At 46.9% G+C, this 22,938-nt stretch overlaps 2 protein-coding genes across 4 annotated transcripts; both read left to right on the top strand.

Annotated features, from left to right (window-relative positions):
* Window positions 1-800: 800 nt before the first annotated feature.
* Window positions 801-16,032, top strand: prr12a (proline rich 12a). Of its 2 annotated transcripts, none has more exons than XM_062414009.1 (15): window positions 801-1,497; window positions 3,350-3,507; window positions 3,933-4,094; window positions 4,360-9,029; window positions 9,309-9,566; window positions 9,662-10,361; window positions 10,576-11,102; window positions 11,258-11,374; window positions 11,524-11,657; window positions 12,030-12,514; window positions 12,615-12,734; window positions 13,204-13,301; window positions 13,720-13,851; window positions 14,360-14,455; window positions 14,635-16,032. In XM_062414009.1, the coding sequence occupies exons 1-15, from the start codon at window positions 1,415-1,417 to the stop codon at window positions 14,767-14,769; spliced, it is 7,875 nt and encodes a 2,624-aa protein (XP_062269993.1). In that variant the 5' UTR covers window positions 801-1,414; the 3' UTR covers window positions 14,770-16,032. The 2 variants fall into 2 exon arrangements, with proteins under 2 accessions (XP_062269993.1, XP_062269994.1); XM_062414010.1 differs by having other exon boundaries at window positions 802-1,497; window positions 9,309-9,536.
* A 730-nt stretch (window positions 16,033-16,762) lies between these two features.
* Window positions 16,763-22,837, top strand: irf3 (interferon regulatory factor 3). 2 transcript variants are annotated; one of them, XM_062414041.1, is made up of 11 exons: window positions 16,763-17,002; window positions 18,045-18,229; window positions 18,351-18,522; window positions 19,489-19,568; window positions 19,687-19,747; window positions 19,893-19,958; window positions 20,074-20,319; window positions 20,489-20,579; window positions 21,274-21,563; window positions 21,651-21,769; window positions 22,193-22,837. In XM_062414041.1, the coding sequence occupies exons 2-11, from the start codon at window positions 18,065-18,067 to the stop codon at window positions 22,304-22,306; spliced, it is 1,404 nt and encodes a 467-aa protein (XP_062270025.1). In that variant the 5' UTR covers window positions 16,763-17,002; window positions 18,045-18,064; the 3' UTR covers window positions 22,307-22,837. The 2 variants fall into 2 exon arrangements, with proteins under 2 accessions (XP_062270025.1, XP_062270026.1); XM_062414042.1 differs by having other exon boundaries at window positions 16,763-16,988.
* Window positions 22,838-22,938: the final 101 nt, after the last annotated feature.

The raw sequence follows: 22,938 nt of genomic DNA on the forward strand, positions 1-22,938 counted from the left end.
AATAGGTTTTGGTGTTTTTAAGCAATTGTGGTTCATATAAAAGGACAACATGCAGATCTATTGTAATGTAACCGGTTTAAATCAAACACTGCAGGTTATTACATATTGCAATCATGTGATTGTGTGCAGGAAACTGTGTAAACCAGGCTGCACAATGTGGATGTGACTGCGGAAGGCATTTTATTATAAACCTGGAAAACCCGAGAACGCGCCTCAGCCAATCACAGCGTCCAGGACTAAACAGCGCACTATTTCTTCTTCTTCTTCTTGTTGTCGTGTCAAATACTCGACGCCACATTTTTTTGCCAAACAAAAACGATGAAAGTGTGGAAAAGCGCGCATGGCCGCCTGCAGACCGACTGACTGACTGGGGGAAGCGGCCCGGTGAATGGAGGTCACCGCAGACACTGAATGAGTGTCGGCGGTGAGACAGAGAGGGGGAGCGAGGGAGGACAGGACAGCAGCGAGCCGCCTTCAAACATGGCGACTCCGGAGGAAAATGAGTAAAAGATATTAAAACGCTGCGGCCTGCTTCTACTTCGCGCTCGAGCTCGTTTCTTGGGGGGGTTGTACGTATTTATCGTCGTGCTCGTGTTCGGCCTCGGTGCTGGTGAGGGCTCGCTGTTACTCGGGTGGCCATTAAAGAAGAGACAGAGACACAGGGAGCGGGCGTTTGGGGGGGAAAAGAAAAGCAGCCCTGTTTTATTTTGATGCGTCGTTACTGACAGCTAGCATCTGCTGCTAGCTCCACGGTTCCGGAGGTAGACGGGGGGTGGGAACCATTTGTAAAGCACGGAGGGGGGAAAGAGAAAAGATTTGTTTTTGTGGAGGGGGTGAGATTGGGGATTTCTGCGCTTCGTCTACGGGGATCGGTCGCTACCAACGTGGCCCGTCGATCGCGATCCTTTATGGTGTTAGCAGCGTAGCAGCCAAACTAGCCTAAAGAAAGGGGAGGAGAGACGGCGGAGAGAGAGAGGGAGAGAGAGAAAAAAGGGACGCATTCAAATCAAATGTTTATCAGCAATTCGTCCATCACCGGCCAAATCCGCCGCATCTCCATCATGACCGCGACCGATTCTGGACTGAAGCTCCATTCGGGGAAATGATAAACGCAGGAAAAGGAGAAAGACTGGCTTTTTTTGGAGGTGGTTGGATTATAACCCCGTAGACCCCCCTCTTTTTTTTCATCCAGCTTTCTCCTCCTCCCCTCCATTTCTCTTTCAATATGCTGTTTTCCACTCCTGAGGACTTGCTTATGAAACCGGGGAAAATAGCCTGAAACCGAGAAAGGGAAACACAGGGATTTATATCCCCCCCTTTCTCCCTCTTTCTCCGAGATCCGCTTGTCGCGACGATCTCGTTGCTTTTTCGTCCTCATCGCACACGTTTTTTTTTTTTTTGTTCCAACACATAAATGGATAGAAATTACCCGGGAACAGGATTTGGTGATCTGGGCGCAGGAGCAGGATGGAGTTACGAGAGATCGGCAAAAGCAAGGTATGCATCGGATTCAGACAATGTGCATATGCATCAGTGGCGCTTTGCAGGGCACGGTGTGACCCGTGTAAACAAATTATGTTGATGATCCAGTGCCACGGCTCGTATTAATGTGCAGTGCATTGTCATCCCCGAAACACTTGCATAGTAATAATATTATAAGCAGGAATGGGGCAGTGTCGTGGGGGTGGGCGGGGTGGAGAAAGGAGAAGGTTGGGGAGATGAATTGAGTGTGATTGACAGACGTGGGTTTTTTAGGTAGACCTGGCACAGGGTGGGAGAGGGGGAGGGGGTGCATGTCTGGAGCATCCATAGGAATTATTGTTCCCCGTGTGCAGGCCTGGATACAGACCCCCGATAGATATAAATTCACCGGGATTGATGGGAACTGCAAAGAGTGCAGACGCAGCAACCCCCACCAGCACCACCACCTATCTATCTATCCACCTCACAACAGCCCCCCTGACAGACATCAACAAGAACTGATGCATATTAACCGGGAAGGTACAATATCAGTAGCTACGCACTGCAAACGAAAGCAGGGAACGCACATCTTCCAACAGGGGCGATGCCACACTCCCCTGATTTGAGATTTATCGTGCATTTTCTCCCAATCGTGATCCAGATAATTGCTGGTGAATTATGTTAATTTGCATAATGAAATATCCCCACAGTCCCTACGCATCAAACACCCAATCTGGCTATTCGTCGAAAACAAACGATGCTAATAACATGGCTAGGTTGCGTTCGAAAGATGATGGTGATAATGATGGGAATGGTCCGAGCTGTGGAGGATAGCTCTTGTCTGTTAGCCTTGTGTTAGCCTGCAAGCTAGCGCTCTGTTGCATGGAAGAGACGTGAGGCCTGTGCACGCCAGCATCATTGTCTCTTGTTTGGCTGCGCGTATGTGATATTTAGACGCACGGCTAGGTGCCGGGTCGTACCTTGGAGCCACCACGCCACAATATTAAATTATAATTGAGTAAACAAGCCTGGCTAATCGCTGGTGTTTGCATGCAACTTTAGCATGCATTTGCGTCGACCTGCTCCATCCAGCTGTTAGCCGTACCCACATAATGAGTGGTCGCAGACAAAACTGGTCTTTGGCTTTTTTCTCTAAACGAACTCGGCAAAATGCATATTTCCAACTTGCATCAGTCTGCACATAACACACTAATGGTTTATTTAAACGTAAAAACGTTGGCCTTGCATTTTGGGCCTAGTCTGCATTTCTCCCATTAGAGCTGTGCATCGCTGCTAGGCGGTGCTACCAGCGAGCAGCACAAATGCTAACATGTTCCCTTTGCCAGACATCCACGCATTTCATCTGTTTTTGTAACGCAAACTTCTGCAGCTGGATCATCTACAGCTTTGATATAAGATGCTTCTTTAGCTCACATCTTAAAATTTTGTTATGGTTTGGTCTCGAGGCGACATTATAATCGCAAATTAAGTGTCCCATTATTTTTGCATGACACTTTTATTGCTGATTTGACAGATTTACATCCATTATAACACAATTTTGGTATAATAACATCTAACAATTATATTATTTTTCCACTGATATTTTAGTAGATTATTATTTGTATTAGATTATCCTCCCTTAAACTTACAAATGTAAATGAGACTCATGAGTGATTTTGGTTTCCACATGTTAAGAAGTTGCATATGGAAAAACAATTAACATTCTTTAGAATTAAAGAACAATTAACTTGCATGTCAGATTAGTATTTATTTATTCATTTTACATGACCCAAGTATGGCAGTGTTTTCTCAAGGGTCACATGTTTGGGAATAGATTATGTTTATGTAAATGTACTTGAAAGTGAATGACAATCTCCTTCTTCCCCAGTCTGGTATATGGGAGTTCCAGATCATCCCACCCTGAGTCTGAGCTCCTCCACAGACAAGCCTACGCCACCCCACACCCTCTGCAGGGCTATGCCACCAATCACCACCCAGGGAGCTCTGGCCAAGGCGGGGCTTGGGGAGCAGCTGGACGTAGTTTGGGTGAGATAAATGTCATACCTTCCATGTCACCACCATAAGGGACCCCGACAATGACTTATTGTCTCTCCACGCAGGCCCTGGTAGATTGTCATTGAGAGATGATAACATTATACAGTAGCTCAGATGAATTGTAGCTGAAGATGTTAAAGCCCCATTTTTTGTCACACCATTAATTTTCTTAAAGTTTTGCTGATGTCTAAGGTTGGTTTACAACAAGAGAGGATGATGTACTCATAGTTACAGTAAGAATACAGACTTCTTGACTTAGATTCTCTGAATGTGTAACAGCAGATCACCAAGTATATTTCTGGGATAAGATTAACTCTTGTCAAAAATCAATCATTTTTTTTCCGTTTATGTTTTTTAGATTTCATTTGTTAAAATTTGCATTCTTGATAATTTGTCACTATTCTGTCTTCCCAAAGGTCTGTCAGGGCTCTTTGACACTGGCCTGCACCATGCCAGCCCCTCTGCCCCAGATGCATCTGTCATGAATCTGATCTCGGCCCTGGAGTCCCGGGGTCCTCAACCTCCACCCTCTGCCTCCTCCCTTCTTTCCCAGTTCCGCACTCCATCCTGGCAGACAGGTGGGGCTGAGTTAGATCTTCCCTCTTGTGTTGACTTTCAAACAGGCCACACAGTCAACATGACATTTAAAGAACCTCCCAATGTTTTGCTGCATTATAATCCACAGTTTTGCTATGTGTGAATTTCCATTTAGGATTTAAGCATCGTTACTGTACTTGTTGTTCATCTTAGTCATGCCTTATTTATTATTAATTATTTCTTAATTAAAATGGTAGTTTGATGGATATTGAGTAATTTTGAAATATGTTTTCCTTTTCCCAACAGCGATGCACACGCCTGCTCCTCCTGAGCTATTCATCTCTGGAGCCCTTCCTGGCTCTGGATCCTTCCCCTCCTCCTCTGCTCTCTCAGCCTATCAGCATCCAGCATCCTTCTCCAGCCGTTCTTTCCCCACTGGCTCCCTTTCCCTCCAAGACACACCCACATTTAGTCCCACGTCCAATGGCCTGCTCTCCCCACATGACCCCCTACTACACATAAAGGGTCCTTCCCAGTCTAGCCTGGGTTTTGATAGACTTCTGTCCTCACAGGGTGCTGCTGCAGCTGCCTATAGGGGCAGCCAGGATCCCACGGGAGCCGCATCAGCCCAGGCGTCGTCCGCCAGGCACCTGCAGTCCCACCAGTTCAACCTGCTGTCATCACAGCTCCAGGACCAGTCCTCCCAGCTATATAATGCATCTGTCTTTTCTTCGGCCCAGCCCCAGGCTCAATCCCAGTCGCAGTCCAATTCGGCTCAGGAACGGGCCGTGCCCCGCCAGGACAGTGTTATCAAGCATTACCAGCGGCCAACTCCATCTCAGTCACAGCTCTCGTCCTCTGCTGCACACTCTCTTCAGCACTATCTCAGCTGTGGAGGGGCGGGGTACCAGCAGATAGCCACCCATCACAGACATGCTGGCCTTTCTTGCAGCCCACTGGGCGACCAGAGCCCATCATCTGACCACAAAGCCCCTGCTCGCACTGAACAATATCGGCCAATCATCCAGCCTCCCTATTCGTCATCCTCCTCTTCCTCGTCATCTTCTTCAGCTGGAAAAGGTACAAAAAGCAGCTCCAGCAGTGGCTATTCTTCTGCTAGTTCAGCATCATCCTCAAGAACTCCTCACACACCCCCCTCTGCTTCCTCTACATCCTCTTCCTCCTCCTCTTCTTCTGCTACTTCTGGCGCTCATCCTTCCAACTCCATTCCCACCTCTAGCTCCAGCGCAGCCCCTTCCAGGCAGCAGCCACCCCCTCAGCCAGCTCCTCCTCCCCCAGCCCCTCAGCAGCAGCCTCCTTCCTCCTCCTCGTCTGCACCTAAATCCTGCCTCTCAGGCTACGGTTCTCCTGTACCGCCAGTGAAGAACCCCACCGCTGCTCTTACTGGTCAGACCCCACCCCAACAGCAAACGCAGTCATATTCCCCTAATCAGCCCCCTACTTCCCACCTGTCTCAGTCTTATGGAGGCTTCAGTTCTCCACAAGCCCAAGACCTGAGCTCAGGTACTGCTGGGAAGGGATATGGGAGTTTAGGTGGACGAAGCCAGTCGTACTCCACTGATATATATGGATCCGACTCTGCTTATGGATCACTTCCATCTTCACTGGGTGGAGCTGGAAGCCCATCACTAGGCTACGGAGCCCCAGGTCACTCCCCTGCTCTTTTAAGATCAAGTGGCTCATCAGGTAGTGGAGCATCAGGGGGAGGAAGCAGCACCGGCACAGGGAGTGGGAATTCTGGCTCAGGAGGAGGAGCAGGAAACAGTATGACCAATGAGAGAGGTGGAGGAGGTAGTGGTGGAGGGTCCTATCATATTCAAGACTCTAGCCCCTCCCCATCAGGCAACTCTGGCATCATCCGTCCAGGGCTGCACTCCCCAGTGCCCACCTGCCCCACACAATCTCCAGGAGGTGCAGGCTCTAATAAATACATTTCCTCAGTTCTCTCCCCCACCTTCATGGCCTCCCCACAAGGCTACCCTGATACCAGAGGCCCCAACTCCCAACCTCAGTCATATCATTCCTCCTCTTCTAAAACAAAGGCAGACACTATGCTCGGGGTGGGCTCACAGAGATCCCAAGAGGAAGTAGATGATGACGATGAGTTCTTGATACAGCACTTGCTGCAAGCCCAAGCAAGTCCCACTCCCCAGTCTGCCCATCACCATGCTCAACAACCATCCCAACAGGCATCTCAACAAACTCAGTCTCAGCCCCAGCCAGTGCCCCCAACTACTGATTCAGGCAAAGGGCTAAGCTATGACATGGGTAAGACCTCTGAGGAGAGGTACCACCCCCAGAGTGTCATACGTACCCACAGTGCTACGTCCACGGCCGGAGTCGGAAATGCTGGGTCTGGGGGGGCAATATCAGGGCTGGACAGCCAGCTAGAGATGTCATTGAAGAAACAACAGCAGCAACATCAACAACATCACCATCAACAACAGCAGCAGCAGCAGCAGCAGAGGAACGAGAGGTCTGTTGGAAACAGCAGGAGCACTGGAGGGAGGGGAAGCGCTGAACAAGTGCACTCTCATCTCCATCACCATGACAACCTAGGCTCTGTAGTCCACTATGGGCGGGGTGACCCATACTCCCAACACCCCCTTGCCCCCCAACACTCCTCACATAGTCAACATGTGGCTTCTCACTCACAGATGCCGACCCATCCCCAAATGGAGCTCCAAAAAAAGTCACAGGAGCGAGCTGACATCCCGTATCCTCGGAAAACACCGGAAGTCCAGCAGCAGCATTCCCAGTCTCAAGCTGCAGCCTCCCTAATGGACTCTCCCACCGATCAGTCCCGTCAGCCGCCACACCTGCTCCAGTCGGTGCTGTCCCACACCGCCCGTAACAAACTGGAGCCTCATCAACAGCACCACAAAATGGACTCTCACCGGCAGCACCCGCAGCATCACAAAATGGATTCACACCAATCACATCCGCAACACCCAAAAATGGACTCCCTCCCACCACATCAGCAGCATCAGAAGATGGACTCCCATCAGCATCAGCAGCACCATAAAATGGACTCTCATGCCCAACAGCAGCACTCTATTAGCCAACAGCAAGCTGTAATGGAAAGCGCTGGTGGGAGACTTGGCACAAGTAAACATCAAGCTCAGTCTCAGTCTCAAACCACCCAGCTCCAGCTCCAACTCCAGTCCCAGGCTTTGGAAGTGGCTGCGGCTCACTACAACCACGGGCCCCCTTCTCATCAGCACGAGCAGAGTCAGGTGAAACAAAACACAGTGGTCTCTTCCTTGGACATGCTGGAGCGCTCCCTCTCTCAGACGTCCAGCGCAGACGTAGCTGAGGACAGACGTGGTGGACCAGGCAGCGGCGGGAGGAGCGGAGGAGGTAGCGAGCGACACCGTCAGCAGGAGCAGCACCCGTCCCACCACCACTCGCAGCAACACTCAGCCTCAGAACTCCACTCCTTCCTCTCCGAGCCTGACATGAGCTTATCTGCCCCGTCTCACATGCACCACCTCTCACAGCACCACTCTCAGCATCAACAAACCCACTCGCATCACCCTCACTCGCAACCCCCACTCCCTCACCACATATCCGCACCCTCTGCCTCGGCCCACTCCCAGTCTCAGTCTGACCCGCAGCAGCCGCTCTCATCCCAGCACACCCCTCAGCAGAGCCAGCTGGACCAGCAGCGCTCGGAGCAACACCAGTTTGACACAGTCAGCCCTGGGGAAAAAGCAGACCAGAATCAACAAAGTAACCGCTTTGTGCCCCTAACTTCTATCTGCTTCCCAGATTCTCTCCTTCAGGACGAGGACCGCTCCTTTTTTCCAGGAATGGAAGACATGTTTTGCACAGAGGACTACAAGTCAAGCTGTGCAGGGGGTGGAGGTCCAGGCCAGGGAGAGATGAATGATAGCCAACATGGTCAAGAGGGAATGGATTCCATGAAAGCTGGACAGAGTGCGGGTGGAGCAGGGGGCGGTGGTGGAGCGGGCTATGACATAATGGGTCACCATGGTGGAGATCAGGGTTATGATTCGTACTGTCATGGCCTTGAAGAGCCCAGCAACAACACCATGACTCTGGATCTAGACTCCCTTAAAACCCATGAGCTCCCCTCCACTGTCAACACTGAGCAGCTTGGACTGATACAGTCCCAGGGCCCAGCTATGGGTATGGGCCCCAATAATGCTGGTCCCAACAATGTTGGAGCTAAAATGTCTGGTGGGCCTGGAGGAAGTAATGCAGGAAGTGGTTCTGGAGGCCTCCAGTCTCCCATTTTCTGCTCATCTCGTCCCAAGAAGCTGCTCAAGTCCAGCTCTTTCCACCTGTTAAAGGAGCGCAGGGACCCCAACACACTGCCTAAGAAAAGTTACGCTCAAGAGTATGAGTTTGAAGATGATGAGGATAAAGCTGACCAGCCAGCTGACATCCGCTTAAACAGCCGGAGACTCCCGGACCTGTTACCAGACCTGGTGTCCAGTTGCAGAAAGGGAGGAGGAAGTGGCTCTCTCAGCCCTTTAATGGGCGACATTGACTTCTATCACGCCTCTGGATACACATCTATGGGTTCACACTCTCTTATGCCTCAGGAAGGACCCAAGAAGAGAGGCCGGAAGCCCACTAGACCCAAGAGAGACGGTCCCCCTAGGCCAAGAGGCAGGCCTCGCATCCGCCCGATGCCTGAGCCGTTCACCCCAAGAGGGATGATGGGTGAGATGGGTGGTACAACAGTGGGAGGAGGATTCAGCGTGGAGGGACGAGGCAGAGGCAGGGGTCGTGGAAGTAGAGGTAGAGGAGGAAGGAGGGAAGACATGTACATGGAAATGAGCGGGAAGGAGCAGGATCAGATGCAGCACCATCACCTACAGCAGCAACAGCAGCAACAACAGCAGCAGCAGCAGCAGCTGCAGCAACAGCAGCAACTCCATCACCAGCCCCAACAGCAGCAACACGAACCTATTCCTCCTCTGAAGGTCAGTAGATTTCTGTCTAGAAAATGTGTGGGGATTTTCAAATATGTCAAGTCACAGATATAAGACGTGGTTCACATAGCTCTTTTATCTACTAAGATTGAGAAATGTAAAGCAGATTTTGTGTTTTTTGTTTTATGTCCATAGCTGTAATGGAAATTGCAATCTGTTGCTTCATCACACTACTTTCTCCTCACTTTGTTTTAACTGTTCTGTCGTGTAAAAGCTAAAAATTTGAAACGCATTACTTGAAATATTTCTGTTTTCTCTTTTTTATTTTAGATTAAATTACCAATCGGAACCATGTCCTCCTCCGATGCCTTGCTGAGGACAGACTCTTTGTCTGGCACAGATCCCGCTCTGTCTGACGGCTCTGTGGGCTCAGCTCCCTCCCTTGGCCTAAGTCCTGGACCCCCCTGCAGCACAGAAAGCAGCAGAAGTCAGGACAAGAACAAACAGAAAAGCCAGATGATGGGTGAAGGAGTGGATGATGAGGGGATGGAGGAAAGGGTAACGGCTACGGGATTGTATCCTAGCTTTGTTAAGTAGAGAATGCTCTAACAATGCTTAAGATCAATTTATTGGATTTATTTTAAGTTCATGGCTTGATAGTTGTGGTTTGTGTTTTTTCTCAGGGGGATGATAAGGACTCCGAGTCCAAGGCTGGCTTTGTTGCTTCATTCTTGGACTTCCTCAAGACCGGGAAGAGACCTCCAGGCTTGGACATCTCACCAGGAATGGAGCATGACAATGGTGAAACCTCACCATGTAAACCAGGGGGTCTGCGCCCACTGTCTCCTGCACCTCCTCCTCCACCCCCGCCACCTCAATTTGGGGACGGTGAAGGGAATGGTGGTCTGGCTCTGGGCAACTGCCCAAGCCCCAAGCGCTTGGAAGATGAGCTGAAGCGGAACCTGGAGACCCTGCCCTCATTCTCTTCTGATGAGGAAGACTCGGTGGGCAAGAACCAGGACCTCCAGAAGAGCATTTCCTCGGCCATTTCTGCTCTGTACGACACTCCTCAGCTCACCTCGAACATCCAGCCCCCCCTCTCTCCTCCTCCGCCTCCCCAGCCTCAGGCTCAACCCAGCCAGGGCCCTCTCACTCCCACACTGCAGCCCCCCACGCTCAGCCCGCAGACCACCATGCATACTCCCCACCACCAGCCCCACTCTGATGGACCTGATGATCTCCAGCTGGAAGATGGAGACATGGAGGAGGAGAACAAGGAGGAGGACATTGAGGAGGAAAGAAGCATAAGAGGGGACGAAGACAATGATATGACAGAGGAGACTGAACCACAGCTGGAAACACTGGGTGCACCTAAGCTTGATGGTGAGGCAGATCTTTATTCATGCCATATCCCTTTTTCTTGCATCAATTATTTTTATAACGCTCAGTGTAGGATAATCATTATGTTAGTAATATTGTATTTGTTTGTATTGTAGTTAAATTAATTATATATTTGTAAAAAATAATTTAATCACATTTTTATGACATGGTGGTAAGTTGATCTGTAAAGTGACCTTTACTTCCTCTTCCCCTCCAGTGCCGCTGCCCGAGCTCCCTCCAGAGCCAGCGACTCCTGAACCTCCTTCTGTCCCCCCATCTCCCTCCTCTTCCTCCTCTCCCTCTCACTCACCCCTCCCTCCCCTTTCACTCCCCTCACCCCAGCCTCCAGCAGAAGAACAAGAGGAGCCCTCCCAGCCTCCGAGCCCCATCGCTCCTACATCCCCATTTCCATCACCTCCCGCACTCACTCCTCTCCCTCAGCCTGCCACTCCTCCTCCTGCGACATCACCTTCGCCTCCTTCCCCTCCTCTTCCTCCTTCCCCTCCTCCTCCTGCTTCCGAGCCTCCTCCTCAGAAGGAGTCTCCCATGCCGTCTCCGGAGTCCCCAGCCTCTCCCGAAGAGCCCCCAGCTCCCAAAATCACCTCGCTGCATCTTGCCCAGAAGCAAGAAGATGCTGCCATTGTTGGAGAGAGTGAGGAGGATGAGAGCGAAAGCGGAGGGGAGGGTATCTTCAGAGAAAGGGACGAGTTTGTGGTGCGAGTGGAAGACATCCGGACTCTCAAGGTATTTGTGTTTTTTGTGTGTATATTATTAAGGGGAATCATCAGGAAAAATCTCGCTCTTTTTAACCAAAAAAAGGGGTTGATCTGAATCTTTCTGTGTCTGCAATGTTACAGTGACATGTTGTACTCAATTGTGTGTCATGTGTTTCGTCACAGCTGGCTCTGCAGACAGGCCGTGAGCCTCCACCCATCTGGAGGGTGCAGAAAGCCCTGCTCCAGAAGTTCAGTCCAGAGATTAAAGATGGGCAGAGGCAGTTCTGCGCCACAAGCAACGTGAGTTCACTGCTACATCTTAAAATTTGATTACGGTACTATAGTTTATATATGGTGAAATGTACATAATGTGTGCATATAAATGGATGCCTACATACCAAATGTGTCACTTCATCATGTTAAATGTATGTCATTTGTTTTTCTGTCAGTATCTTGGCTACTTCGGAGATGCCAAGAGGAGATACCAGCGAATCTATGTCAAGTTTTTGGAGAATGTCAATAAGAAGGACTACGTCAGAGTCTGCTCTCGGAGACCTTGGCGCAGAGCCACACCTGCTCTCAGGTACCAGTATTTACTATATGGAAAACTCTATTCATATTAAATAAATTCTTGCTAGATTTAGCTGGATTAAAATCACCTTGACTCTGGGGCTTGTAGTTGAGCACCTGAATGCCTAGGCTTAGGTTTGAAGGGCTGGTCCCAAAAGTTCCAAAAGATAATATGGAGCAACCATCACGTGAGCCAAGATGGGGGTGGGAGCATATCTATGGAAATCTGCTTTTTTCTTAGCCAAGACCAAAGGATAAGCCGATTGATACAGATCTCAACTTTGGGAATGAACTGTTGTGATATATTTAATTATTTTGCTATTACACCTGACTAAAATGAGATGCCTACTGTCTTTCTGTAAATCAATTCCTTAACGTGCAACAGACGCCAGTCCCTCCCGAGAATGGCCTCCCCTCCCCAGGCGCCACCAAAAGTAGCGGAGACAGAGGAGAGAGTGGCTCCACCAGTCCAACGCGAGCAGAGAGAGAAAACGAGAACAGCAACCACAACAACGGCGAAAGAACCACGGGAGAAGAAGGAGGCTCCTTCTGTCGTGCCTAAAGCCAAGGAGAGAGATAGAGAGAAAGAAAAAGAGAAGGAGCATGAGAAGGAGCGTGAGAGAGAGAAGGAGAAGCGAGTGCAGCCGCAGCAGGACAAAGTAGAGAAACGTGCTGCAGAACGAGGTCGAGCGAAGGAGGAGAAGAAAGCGGTGGAGAGGAAAGAGAAGGAAAAGGCTGAGCGCCCGCTCAAGTCCAAGCCGGCCAAAGTGAAGGCCGAGCCACCGCCCAAAAAGAGGAAAAAGTGGCTGAAGGAAGTACCTTCATCATCAGACTCCGACTCATCTGATGAGGCAGCTAGTGAGACTGAAAGTGAGCTGCCATTTTGATTCTTTGTGCTTGCATTTTGCGGTTAGAAGAGTTTATATCCCTGTTGAGGCCGTAATAATGAAGCTGCTTCTCTTCCACTCAGTGCCAGTGAAAGGCGGAGTGAACAACCGTGCCATGAGGGAGATGTTCAGGAGCTACGTAGAGATGCTGGTCAGCACGGCCCTGGACCCTGACATGATCCAAGCTCTGGAAGACACAGATGGTGAGTTATCAGCTCAGTTATGCTTCAAACTGGCTTTTATAAATCTAGTGACATGTAGATTGTGAAGCCCAGGCTTTAATTGTGTAGGGAACATATCTGTACTCTAACCAGACCTCCCTTTTTGGTGCCATATTTCCACAACTTAAATGTTGGCAACCAAAGATTGTGCAATAAATATCACAGCACCTGCCAGGTTTTAGATGAAGTCATCCAGCTGAAAAAACCTGCTCTTACGACAGCAGGGGATTTGTTAGCAAGTTGTGTAGCGTGCATATTCAAATGAATCTTTTAATGGGGTTTTAAGAAATCCAAATAAACGGGAAGTGACAGGTTTGATGGAAAGCTCCCGGAATCCTGAAAAATGTGCACCCAGAAAGAGCCTCTTTGATTCTGCCCTGTCGTATTATAATGATTGGCAGCAGCATGAATGATCGCTAATGGAACTTCCTCTGTGCTGATTGGCCACCAGACGAACTGTACCTCCCACCGATGAGGAAGATTGACAGCATCCTCAGCGAACAGAAAAGGAGGCTGCTGAGGAGAGTCAGCATGAACTCTCAGCACCAGGTGATCTGTCCTGAATCTCTCTCTCTCTGTCACTCTCTCTTTCTTTCTCTTATGGCTGAATATTCTCTGCATATTTATTTCATAATACTGTGCTCCTTTCATTTAAATGGGCATATTTTCTATTCTGTAAAATATGCTGACGTTTGTGTCATGTATCAAGCAAAAACATTTACAACTACCGTTTCAAGCCTCCTCGTGGTAGAATTGGTTGTCTTTTTCATTGTAAATATACCCTGGTCTCTACTAACTAGACTATACTAAAGCTATAACAAGTGATATTAACAGATCATCAATAAATGGGTTGGTAGTTAAAATAATCACTCCACTAAAGCTGAAATACAAAATGAAGCACGCTTTGTTTGGTAGGCATCTCTTCTCCCTGTGACTGAGTGTTATTCTTTGTCCCCTCCCTCAACAGGAAGTCGTGCATGCTTACCCCCAGATCATTGTAGACCCCCTGGACTCAGGAGTGGTGAGGGTGCGGCTGAGTGGGGACGCTTACAACCGCAAGACCCTCAACAGAGTCAAGAAGACCCTGCCTAAACCACAGGTATGCTTCTGTGTGGGTGCTTACTCAGTGATGAGTCATCGGGGACTTTTGTATGTATTTAACAGCGTTTTTATTCAAATTGAATGGTCACTTTACTCACATTTGAGCTCTCAAACAACAACAGGCTCATCTTAGGACATTTTTAGCCTATGACCAGGTGATTGTTCCTGGATTCTGGGTGAGATAATTGAAGCACTTGAGGATCGTGATGTCGGCTTCCTGAGGAGCTGAAAAATAGACACTGAAACCCCGGCCACACCAAATATAACCACAGCTGTTAAAAGCAATAACGGTGGATTGTGTGTGACAGATGGATCGCTGATGAGTGAGAGAATAAAACAGTTTGAGCTTCCCCTCAAGCCCATGCTGTAAGTTTCTGAACCGGCTCCGCTCTTCCTCTTTCTCACACAGAGCTGCAGAGTTAATATCGACGTTTGGCTCTGATATTGTTTTTTTTTATTGATGCTGGTATAATCTGACAATTGTAAATCTGACTTCCTTCTTTTAGGACCTTAAACTGTCATCCGAGTCGTATCGGATCTACAGTCTCTACCACTCCCTCCATCACTATAAATTCCACACCTTCTTACAGTGCAAGAAAGAGGTAAGAAAGCGTGTCCCCAGGATCAGTATACACTTTAGTCACGCTTGAAAAGTTTTGTTGTTTTGTTGCTTGAGGTTGTAGATACTCATCAAATACAGTCCACAAAACTCTAATGAGGTTTGTAGCTCATATATGTAGATTGAGTCACAATTATCTGTGCTTCCATCCCACTTTTCCAGACCAACACCATTGAGCAGGCAGCTGAGGACCCCGGCCAAGAGGAAGTGGTGCAGCAGTGCATGGCCAACCAGAGCTGGCTGGACACCCTCTTCGGCTCCTTCATCGAGCTGCTCACACTCAGCACCAAAGCCTGAGCCAACTGCAGCAAGACGCAGAGAATTCATTAAGGCGAACGGATTCAAAAAAAAATTGAGAAGAAAATCCAAACACGGACAGAGATGGATCCTACTGTACAGCCCCCCCACCCTCTTCAAATCTCTAATATCTGAGGATGAATTTTGAAGGCCCTTGACGAACAAAAGCGGGTCTGTTCATGTGACCTCAGACACTGGCCTCTTTTCTTTTTCTTGTTGTTGATAAATGACTTTAAGAAATATCTTACTTTGTGAGAAGGGGGACCCCGCCAGACACAGGGCCGCTGGTGGGTCAAGAGGGAATTGACGGTTTTTGAAATGGGAGCGACGCGAGGTGGACAAAGGACTAAAAGTGGAGGAGCCGCAATTGCCAAGTCAACGGAGGAGCCACTGACATCTTGTTAACTGTGTGTCATAAAGACAATAGTTCAAAGAGAAACTATTACCGCTTAGTTTTTACATAAATTATTTTTTTGAAAAGACTAACATTCACTGTTGGCTTTTGAAAAGAGTGGAAGAGGGTGAGAATGCTTTTTAACCTGCGTGTCGAGCGTGCCGTGAGCAAACGTGAACATGGACTCGTCTACGGATAGAAACATGAAATGTGTTAACGAACACCCTCCCTCTCATCCCGTGTTACGTCACGGGCAGCACCAGTCCGCTGTGTGATAATATATAAACACATTTTTATTATTTATATGAGGAGGTTTTTAACTTAAACTCTCACAAGCGCTGGGTCTGCTGCCCGGACATTTTAAATACCTTTTTCTTTTTTGATTTTTCACAGGTTCAGTGTACAATCGGCAACCCACATATCCGAGTCGTCTTCCCCTCTATACAAAAAGAACAGACGTAGAGACAGAAATATTGTATAAAATACAGTGGGTGTAAAATAACAAAAACAAAGGAAGAAAAGAAGAAAAAAAAAAGAAGGGAATGGGAAATTCTATTTGAAACGTAACATTGTCGTTCTTCAGTTCAATCATCAGTCATGCAGGTGCAAAGAAAAAGAAGTAAACTATCCATTTCCCATGTGGGAAGAAGGAGTATAAATAAGTAATATTTAAAGAGGAAATAGTCATTTCATTTTTATCATTTTGATGTTTGTCCATACTATGACTTATTTTGAAAACAATCTAATTTTCCATAAAAAAAGGAAAAAAAGGCGTGTAAATATTGTACAGTTCTTGATGAAATTCTTTGTCCTTCTGTACATTAACTCTCCTGTATTTGAGAAACAAATAAAATCTGCAAAGAACAAATGCTGCTTGTGTCCCCGACTCTTCTATACTACTTATTCAAAAGGCTGTTTTCAAGAGGCTTGGACACGTTTCTCACTTGGTGAACGTTGATTGACTCACAATTGGTCGAGCAGTTAATCGGCGGGACATCGACAACCGCCTCCATCCCTTGATTGCTACTGGGCAGACTGGCTCCACATGACATCATCTATGCAAGATGGCAGCGTTCATTCTGGGGACATTTTGGCTTAATTTCTGGACAGCGGGAGGAAGTGGAGACTCTTCATCCATCTTTATGAGCAGTTAGTGGTCCAGTCTAATGCATGGAAATGTTTTTTGGATTGTTGGTGAAGGAGAACGGTTTCATTGTGCTCACCTCAAATCTGAGATAAGCACCCATTTGTATGATTTATGAAATCACGGTTGTGGTACAATAAACAACTCAACACAACTTAAATGTGGAAATTTAAACATATTAACACTGACCATAAATTGAAATCAATTTTAAACAAAACAAATTAACCAATATGAGAGACTATTTGGGCCATATTTAAGTTTTTTTTTTTTAGATTACTAAAAATGTCATACGATGAGAATAAGGTCTTGATTTAATGAGAAAAAGTCCTAACATTATGAGAATACAAATTCTATCAATTGTAAATGCGGGATGTCCTCACAAGTATAGCGATCTAAACCCGTTTGTTTGGCCCCACCTAGCGTTCTCTGCTGACGTCACAACTGGAAAACGAAACTGAAAGAGTCGGAGTTTCCCGTGAAGGAAACTTTATGAAGCGGCGGTTGCGTGTGTGTGTGTGTGTTTCTCTCAGCAGCTTCCAGCTCCTCAGTGAGTTTCACATCTACTGCGACTCCATCACAAACCTGCAGCCGCTGTCCTGCAACACAAGTCCGGCTCCTGAACCCAGAGAAACCCCGGTACCTGAACTCAACACTGCACACTGAACCAGGCAGGAACCTGCGGTGAGTAACTACAGGTGAGGACAGTCAGCTGCTTTACTTTACTGTTTGTGAACGAATCTTTTTCAGCAAGGAACAAATTGCCCTACAATCAACAGTGAAGACCAAACGTTATAAAAGTCTAATGCAGCACTAATATGGATATTGGCCTCTTCAGAATGAGTACTTCTACCTTATATGCCTTTTTACTTTACTTTACCTGTACTTTTTCTTATCAGACATTATTTACTCATATCAGAGTATTTTTGTTTTGAATCTCAGGCCTCATATTGTCCTGCTTCCTCTTTCCTGATATTCAGAGATTACGAAATCTGAGCTGCACCAAGAGCTCTGCAGAAATCCGTCTATTCTATCTATGATCATTTGATGATAACGAGTGCGGAAAGTTGTCTTTCATTCTAATAATAATGATGACTTTGCTTTTAATGGTAACTCATTTATATTAATTTCTATCGTACGGTTATTTAATCTCCGCCACTGGGAAGGAATTGTTGTTACCGCTGTTTCCCTGCTCCCAGTCTTTGTAAATGTTGTATAGTAGTCAGTTCAAAAGAAAAAAAATATATATATAATATAAAAAAAAATCACATTTGCATATATCCTGAATTAGTTTTAATTGTTATTCTCAAATTTAATCATTATTTCAAATCTAAATGAACAGTTAATTCGAAATTTGTTTAAGTAGCAATTCATATTATTTAGACGATACTAATGTGATACCGATGATAATTCTTTTCTGTATGAATTGAGTTGAAAAATTAGTAAATAGCCCCCTCTGCAGGTGAAACGTGTCTTTCTAGATGGATAAGAAAATTATAATGAGTATAAACACAAAAACTGTAGATACATATGTGAATGAGATTATTAAACTATTAAACTTTTTTTGTTATTATAATTATTCAGTCTTTAAAAAGCCTTAGATGTATTCAACAAAAAAGACTAGAATGTTGATTTTGATGAACACTTGAGTTTCAATAGATAATATCACCTCTATATGATAAAGCTAAACCTAAATCCGTGGCTACAATCCAATGGATTAAACTCTCTCTCTTTCCTCAGTTCGACTTGCTCCTGCAGAAATGTCACAACCGAAGCCGCTGCTCATCCCGTGGCTGCAGACTCAGATCGACAGCGGCCGCTATCCTGGTGTCCAGTGGACGAACCCGGAGCAGACAGAGTTCTCCGTCCCCTGGAAACACAAGTTGAGACAGGACTCCTCCGACTCTGACGTGCTCATCTTTAAGGTAACGCTAGGACAGGAATCACACAAGAGATTGATGCACCACGTTTTAAAGTTGTCCATCATGTAGTCATCCTCTATCTGTTCATATGGTTCAACTCCTTCTACCTCTCACTTCTCTTTAGGCCTGGGCTGAGGTGAGCGGCAATGGCCGGGCGAATGGAGACGCCTCAGTCTGGAAGAGGAACTTCCGCAGCGCCCTGCGATCCAAAGGCTTTAAGTTGGTCGGCGACAGCAAAAACGAAACCGCCAACCCTCACAAAGTGTTTCACTGGCCGAACGAGTCAGCGTCAGGAGGTGAGGACCCACCGGGGCGTCCTTAGACAATCACCCTTTGGTCTTTTCTTGTAGTGGATAACAGGCAAGTTGAAGAGGACTTGATCCTGTGATGCACTGTACAAAAAAATAACCTACTAACAGGATAACTGAATAAAATGTTTACATGGCAATGTACAGATCCGATACCACATCTTTAGTTTCTCCCAGTTTTATTTCCCAAGAAATCATTTCTCCTTTGCTGCTCCATCCATACCAGTGGTTTCACTGTACTGTCACTGGCAAGTTCTGTTTCTAGAGCAATGAAGAAGAAGTGATCTCCGGTAGAGAAACATCAGCAATTTGGCAAAATTTCACAGTGGAGTTGGACTTTTATAGCAATTTAAAGGTGTGAGTCCAGTTTGGGCTACTGTGAAGAAAAAATGGCCGCCTCCCGAGAAAGGACCCGCTCCTGATGTAAATATAGAGTTTTTAAATATAAAGGGCCCATTCTAGAGTCAAGAAAACAACAACTCCTACAATTTAGATGACAAACACTCGTGAAAACATCAGAAGGATTATTTGTATATTCAATTTCTGCAAATAGATCCCTGTCGCCTTCATCTTACACACCGAACCTTTAAAGGAAGTTATTGTTGTGTATTCCTATTCATTTTGTTCTTTTTCTGTAAAGATTGCCAAACTAAAATTGTATTGCATGTATTTGTAATTGTACCACTTGCATAAAGAGCTGGTAGAATCCAGCTGCTGCAATACATTATATAATTTGTTTTCTGTTTGTTAAACACTGTGGTATCGGTTCAGTAATCATAAATCGTCCGATACGCAGACTCCAGGTATCGGGAAGAGAGAGACGGTATCAGAACATGTCTGTTCTCTCATGTTGTCCATACTCTGTTCACATCTGTGGGATCATGACACCAACGCTGTGTTTTGGAGGTAGAATAAAAAGATAGTAAGCGTATTTCTTTGCTTTCACCCTCAAAGCTTCTTCCAAGTCTTCGCCTGGAGCCCTCGTCAGAGAGGACTCTGCTTTGCTCGAGGAGTGCGGCTTCCCCACCCAGGAGGTAAGTGCCTGTGTTCTCGGGGTTGACTGGGGTTGTATGCAGGTGCCTCGTAAACGATGTGCAACGATGCAGCTACATCAGAACTCATTCAGGTGTGTGTGTGTGTGTGTGTGATTAGAGCCAGGACACCTTGTGCTTTCAGGACTGCCTCTACCTGGCAGAGGACACTGTGTTTACAGGTAAAGGAGCGCTATTTTTTTTACTTGCATGATTTGTGTATCTTAGAAGACACATTAACTACTATATTTTGCAATTAATTTGAGAGTTACTAGAAATGTGCAATCTCTGTTTAGATGATTCTGAATAAATCCATGTTTCCGGCAGAGCCCACCATCGACCATGATATTCTGCAGGAGTGTCTGAAGGGACTGAGCCTTGGTCCTGAGACAGGTACAGCGATCAGCCCTGCTCCTCACTTCCTCCTCGCTGCTGCAGCCGAAGAGTAACACAAGGTACTTTCCTCGAAAACCATTTTTTTTTTATCTACTCTCCAACTTTTCTACAGAGGAAACCACAGGCTTTGAGCCTGTTCCCGAGCAACAGCAGCTGCAGGATCAGGTGGTGATTGGTGGATATGCGTTGCCCGGGCAACAGCAGTATCCAGTAATGTTTGAGGGTGCGAGCAGTGAAACTGGGTTGCCTGAGCAACCGGCACATCCAGAGGGGGGAGCTGTAGGAGGGGCCTGTGACGGGCAGCTGGCAGAGCAGTTCCTACACACCATGAACCAGACCAACAACGGAGATCATTTCAGTGAGTTGACAGTCGGCGCTGTGCAAATGAAACGTGGGGTTCACACAATCACTCAAAAATTATTAAAAATGAATATCCATTAGAATGACATCCATAAACTACATGGCCTGGTGTGGTGGCCACTTCTTTAACCGGCTCTCTTGCACATCTCCTCTTCCTGTAACCTCAGAGACTCACTTCAGGGTGTCGGTGTTCTACAGAGGGCTGAAGGTGATGGAGCACGAGGTCCTGAATGAAGCTGGGATCCGATTGGTCTACAGGTAACATCAGAGTAATGATTTCATCACACATATCAGACAGATGCTCCAATCAACACTTAAGCCTTGAAATGACTCAGAGGAACATTTATACATTTTGGGAATTCTCGTTTCTGTGCGGTACTTAGCTTAGCACAAAGACTGGAAACAGGGGGAAACAGCTAGCCTGCCTCTGTTCAACGGCAACAGAATTCCCCTTCCTGCCCCTGGGATGCCTAGAGGTAAACGCGTTATATTGTACATACAGGTGCACGATGTAGCTCCACCTCCACCCACTGTCCAGAAGTCTAGCCAAATATCCCCAATACGGACATGGCTGCCATCTTGTGTATCTTGTGTAAAATCCCGACAATACACACACTTGACCAAGCATCTATGAGAACATTTTATTCAACATGTTTTCCAGAAGTGGTTGGATTTATGACCTGTACTGCAGCCAGCCACTAGGTGGCAATCAAGATGCTTTGGCTTCACTTTTGTCAGTCTAAGCTGTTTCCTTTTCCTGTTTACAATATTAATGGTGCTCGAAGCTAATAAATTATTCTGGCTGTAGATTCATATTTATCTCACAGACATGACACCAATAAAGCAAATAAGCATATTCCCTGACAATGTCATGCCATTGCTTTACTGTTCATATGATCTGCTGTTCAAAAATACTCAATAACCATATGAATATGTGTTGTCATCACATCAGCCCTCAATTCGTGGGGCCAGTTTTGGACAACGAGTCCGGCCTGACCAGGATCTTCCTGCCGAGTCCCGGAGCCATGTCGGATCAAACTCAAGCCAAACTGACCCAACGCATCCTGGACAAGCTGGGCGGCGGCCTGGATGTGGGCGTGTCCGGCCATGTGGTCTACGGCCAGCGACGGGGGGAGATCAAGGCGTTTTGGAGCTTCTCCAGGTTCGATCGCAACCAACCGCCTCAGGAGATCTCGAAACTGCAGCCGCAGCCACTCTACATGTTCAAGGACTTTCTGCGAGGTGGGTGAAAGGACACACAATGCAGCTTCGTGGCACACCCACGAATAAATGTCGGCTTGACACAGTGGGCTGATCTGATCCCTCTAGGAATTATGGAGTTCATCAATGGGAGAGACAGCCCCCCCTGCTCCCTGTTCTTCTGCCTCGGGGAGAAGTGGCCTGACCTAGACAACAGGCCATGGGAGAAGAAACTCATCACAGTGGAGGTTAGGAAACCTTTTGTGAATTATTCACACACCCTCACAGACCTTAAAGCAGAATCTCGGTGTGGTAGATTTCCCTTCTTTATTTTTTCATGTACCTCCATCAAATTTGTGTGTGATCAAACCCCCCCATATTGCCCACTCAGGGGAGCTGTAGTTAGCAGCACCTCTCAAAAGGCAATTGTGTCTCGGTATTGATTAGTAGCACGGAGAGAACAAAAGCCTGAATACCAGCGGTGACGGCTGAGCCCTCAGGTGCAGCAGCGTTTTCTGCCATGCATGCAGAGAAATGAAAAAAAAAAGTTGAAGAAAGCAGCCCGACACGTCTCATTGCCCGAGCTCACGCCGACTCCTTACGTCACACTCGGGCACCTCTTTTGTCATTCTTGTCATCTGATTTGTGCCGCCCCCCCGCTCCTTTCTCAGGTGGTGCTGACTTCAATAGAGCTGCTGAAGAAACTCGCCGTCGATGGTGGCGCCTCCTCCCTGCAGTCTGTGGAGCTGCAGTTGTCCCTGGAAGAGATGATGGAGATGTGCTGATGTGCGTCGTGATGCTTGAAGAAAGGCATTGTTTGCACCTTGTTGTCATGTCACCCTGCACCCTGAAACCAACGTCTCAGGAAGCACTGGGGAACAGATCAGGTGCTCACAATAATGTTGTTAGCGGTCACTACACGGAAGATTACATGCACATTAAAACTTATATACATTTTGATACTGTCATATATAATATAATGAGACGGTGATCCAGAGGGATTTGATGGGGGGGGGGAGATCTCTGTTTATCTGTGTAATATTGAGTCCAGCTTTTTTCTTCTTAAAAATAACATTTCCCAGGAGATCTGTCAATCAGCTGCAGACGTTAACAGTGACTCATGCTGCGTTCAGCTCTGGCAAATAAAGTGTTTGTGGTGAGATAAGAGCATTCCTGCTTCATATTGTGCTGTTCGGCCCAACTGCAATTTTTTTTTCTAAAGTGATTTGATTTCCTTGAAACGTGAAATTATCATTTGGTACTTTGTTTACATTGTTCATGCAAATGTTTCAGAATAAAAGTGGTTATAAATGAAATGAATCCACATATATTTACTGAAATAAAACGCACAGAAAGAAAGGTTTCGGTCGCAGTTATCACCGACACAGATGTGATCAGAACATCTGGAAATCAGACT

This window comes from Platichthys flesus, chromosome 20 (assembly GCF_949316205.1).
Source record: "Platichthys flesus chromosome 20, fPlaFle2.1, whole genome shotgun sequence".
In the NCBI taxonomy this organism is placed as follows: Eukaryota; Metazoa; Chordata; class Actinopteri; order Pleuronectiformes; family Pleuronectidae; genus Platichthys; species Platichthys flesus.

Coding starts and splice junctions, on each gene's coding strand:
- prr12a (XM_062414009.1), top strand. CDS start 1,415: ATGGATAGAAATTACCCGGGAACAGGATTTGGTGATCTGGGCGCAGGA. Junction 1,498..3,349: donor GAGAGATCGGCAAAAGCAAG/GTATGCATCGGA, acceptor CTTCTTCCCCAG/TCTGGTATATGGGAGTTCCA. Junction 11,375..11,523: donor AGTTCTGCGCCACAAGCAAC/GTGAGTTCACTG, acceptor TTTTTCTGTCAG/TATCTTGGCTACTTCGGAGA.
- irf3 (XM_062414041.1), top strand. CDS start 18,065: ATGTCACAACCGAAGCCGCTGCTCATCCCGTGGCTGCAGACTCAGATC. Junction 18,523..19,488: donor GAACGAGTCAGCGTCAGGAG/GTGAGGACCCAC, acceptor TCACCCTCAAAG/CTTCTTCCAAGTCTTCGCCT. Junction 19,569..19,686: donor GCGGCTTCCCCACCCAGGAG/GTAAGTGCCTGT, acceptor GTGTGTGATTAG/AGCCAGGACACCTTGTGCTT.